Source organism: Phaeoacremonium minimum, assembly GCF_000392275.1.
Source record: "Phaeoacremonium minimum UCRPA7 unplaced genomic scaffold PA7_03_scaffold_480, whole genome shotgun sequence".
NCBI lineage: Eukaryota > Fungi > Ascomycota > Sordariomycetes > Togniniales > Togniniaceae > Phaeoacremonium > Phaeoacremonium minimum.
This window is the reverse complement of record NW_006921382.1, coordinates 264351-265607: the sequence shown is the minus strand read 5'-3', so window position 1 is coordinate 265607 and position 1257 is coordinate 264351. Positions and strand designations below refer to the sequence as shown.

The 1257-nt window shown below is 46.3% G+C and overlaps 1 protein-coding gene across 1 annotated transcript; it reads right to left on the bottom strand.

Annotated features, from left to right (window-relative positions):
• Window positions 1-204: 204 nt before the first annotated feature.
• UCRPA7_6646 (putative short-chain dehydrogenase protein) lies at window positions 205-1257 on the bottom strand (the record flags this gene model as incomplete). Its single annotated transcript, XM_007919183.1, has 3 exons — window positions 205-338; window positions 813-1123; window positions 1235-1257. 3 exons carry the CDS (start codon window positions 1255-1257, stop codon window positions 205-207), a joined length of 468 nt encoding a protein of 155 aa, XP_007917374.1.

Below are 1257 nucleotides of genomic sequence, written 5' to 3'. Positions count from 1 at the left end.
TATTACAAAAAGACAGCCCTAATGACTCCTCCAAAAGTATAAAAGCCAAGAATACGGAGGTATGATGTACAGGGAAATTCTCTAGTCAGGAAACGCTCTCCTCCAGGCACTTGGTAAATAAAAAATCAACAATCAACGAAACAGCCCGAAAGTTTGACCTATGAAAATTCGGAACTGTCTCAGGTATGTATCTTGAGAACTATATCAGAGGTAAGGATTGACTTGTGCCTCGGTCCAATCCCAAAACTGTCGTGCGAGTTCCGTACCACCCTCGGCCGTGGTCTTGGAAGCATTAACCAGAACCTTGGTCAGTGTCCAAAATCTACCCCACGGTGCAACTGCGTCAACATTAGCTTGGAAAAGTTCAAGGATAAGGTCAGTTCAATGCTCACTGAAACTTCCTGTCTTCTCTATTGTCACATCAGGTGAGAAGGCGGCAAATAAATTTGTATATGCTCCAAAAATTGGTGCGTATAGAACGGTGTGGCGGAGGATCCAGGTCACAATTCTTCCCTGCGTGCGCCAAAAGTCCGAGTCAAGGTTTCCCGGGTTCAACGAGACGGAGATGATGCCGTCGGCTTTGTGGCGAGCCGCAAACTCGGTAGAGTGGAAATAATTACCAATCTTGCTGGTACAGTATTTATTGAAAGATGATTGATCCTTGTGATAGTCCAGATTGTCCATGAAGTTGCTGGGGCTAGTGCCTTCGGCGGCCGATGATGAAGCCCACACAACACGAACAGAATTTGATTGAAAGGTCTTAGCGGTAGTGATGAGAACCGGCGTCAAGAGTCGGGTAAACAAAAACGGACCAACACAGTTCACTCCGAGCTGGAGCTCATAGCCTTGTTTCGTTTTGGAACCTTGTTTTGGGTAACCAACACCGGCGTTATTGAAAAGGACATGGAGCTTCGTCTCCTTCTCAAGAAACTCCTGGGCAGAGGCTTTGATGGTCGTGAGATCGGCAAGATCGAGGCGGAGGTAGATCAACTCTCCAGATGAATTAGGAACTGTCGCCTTGATGCTCTCAATAGCCTCCAAAGTCTTCTCCTCTGATCGTGCTGCAAGATAAACCTTGGCATTCTTGGCGTAAAGAATCTGAGTGACCTCCTTGCCAACACCACTATTTGCGCCAGTTACGATGCAGACCTGATATGTATACGTTAATATCTGTTGTCGATAACGCAATGGTTCAATGACAAGAAGAAATCGACTGGATAGCAAACAGACTTACCTTGCCATGCAAATCCGGGACAT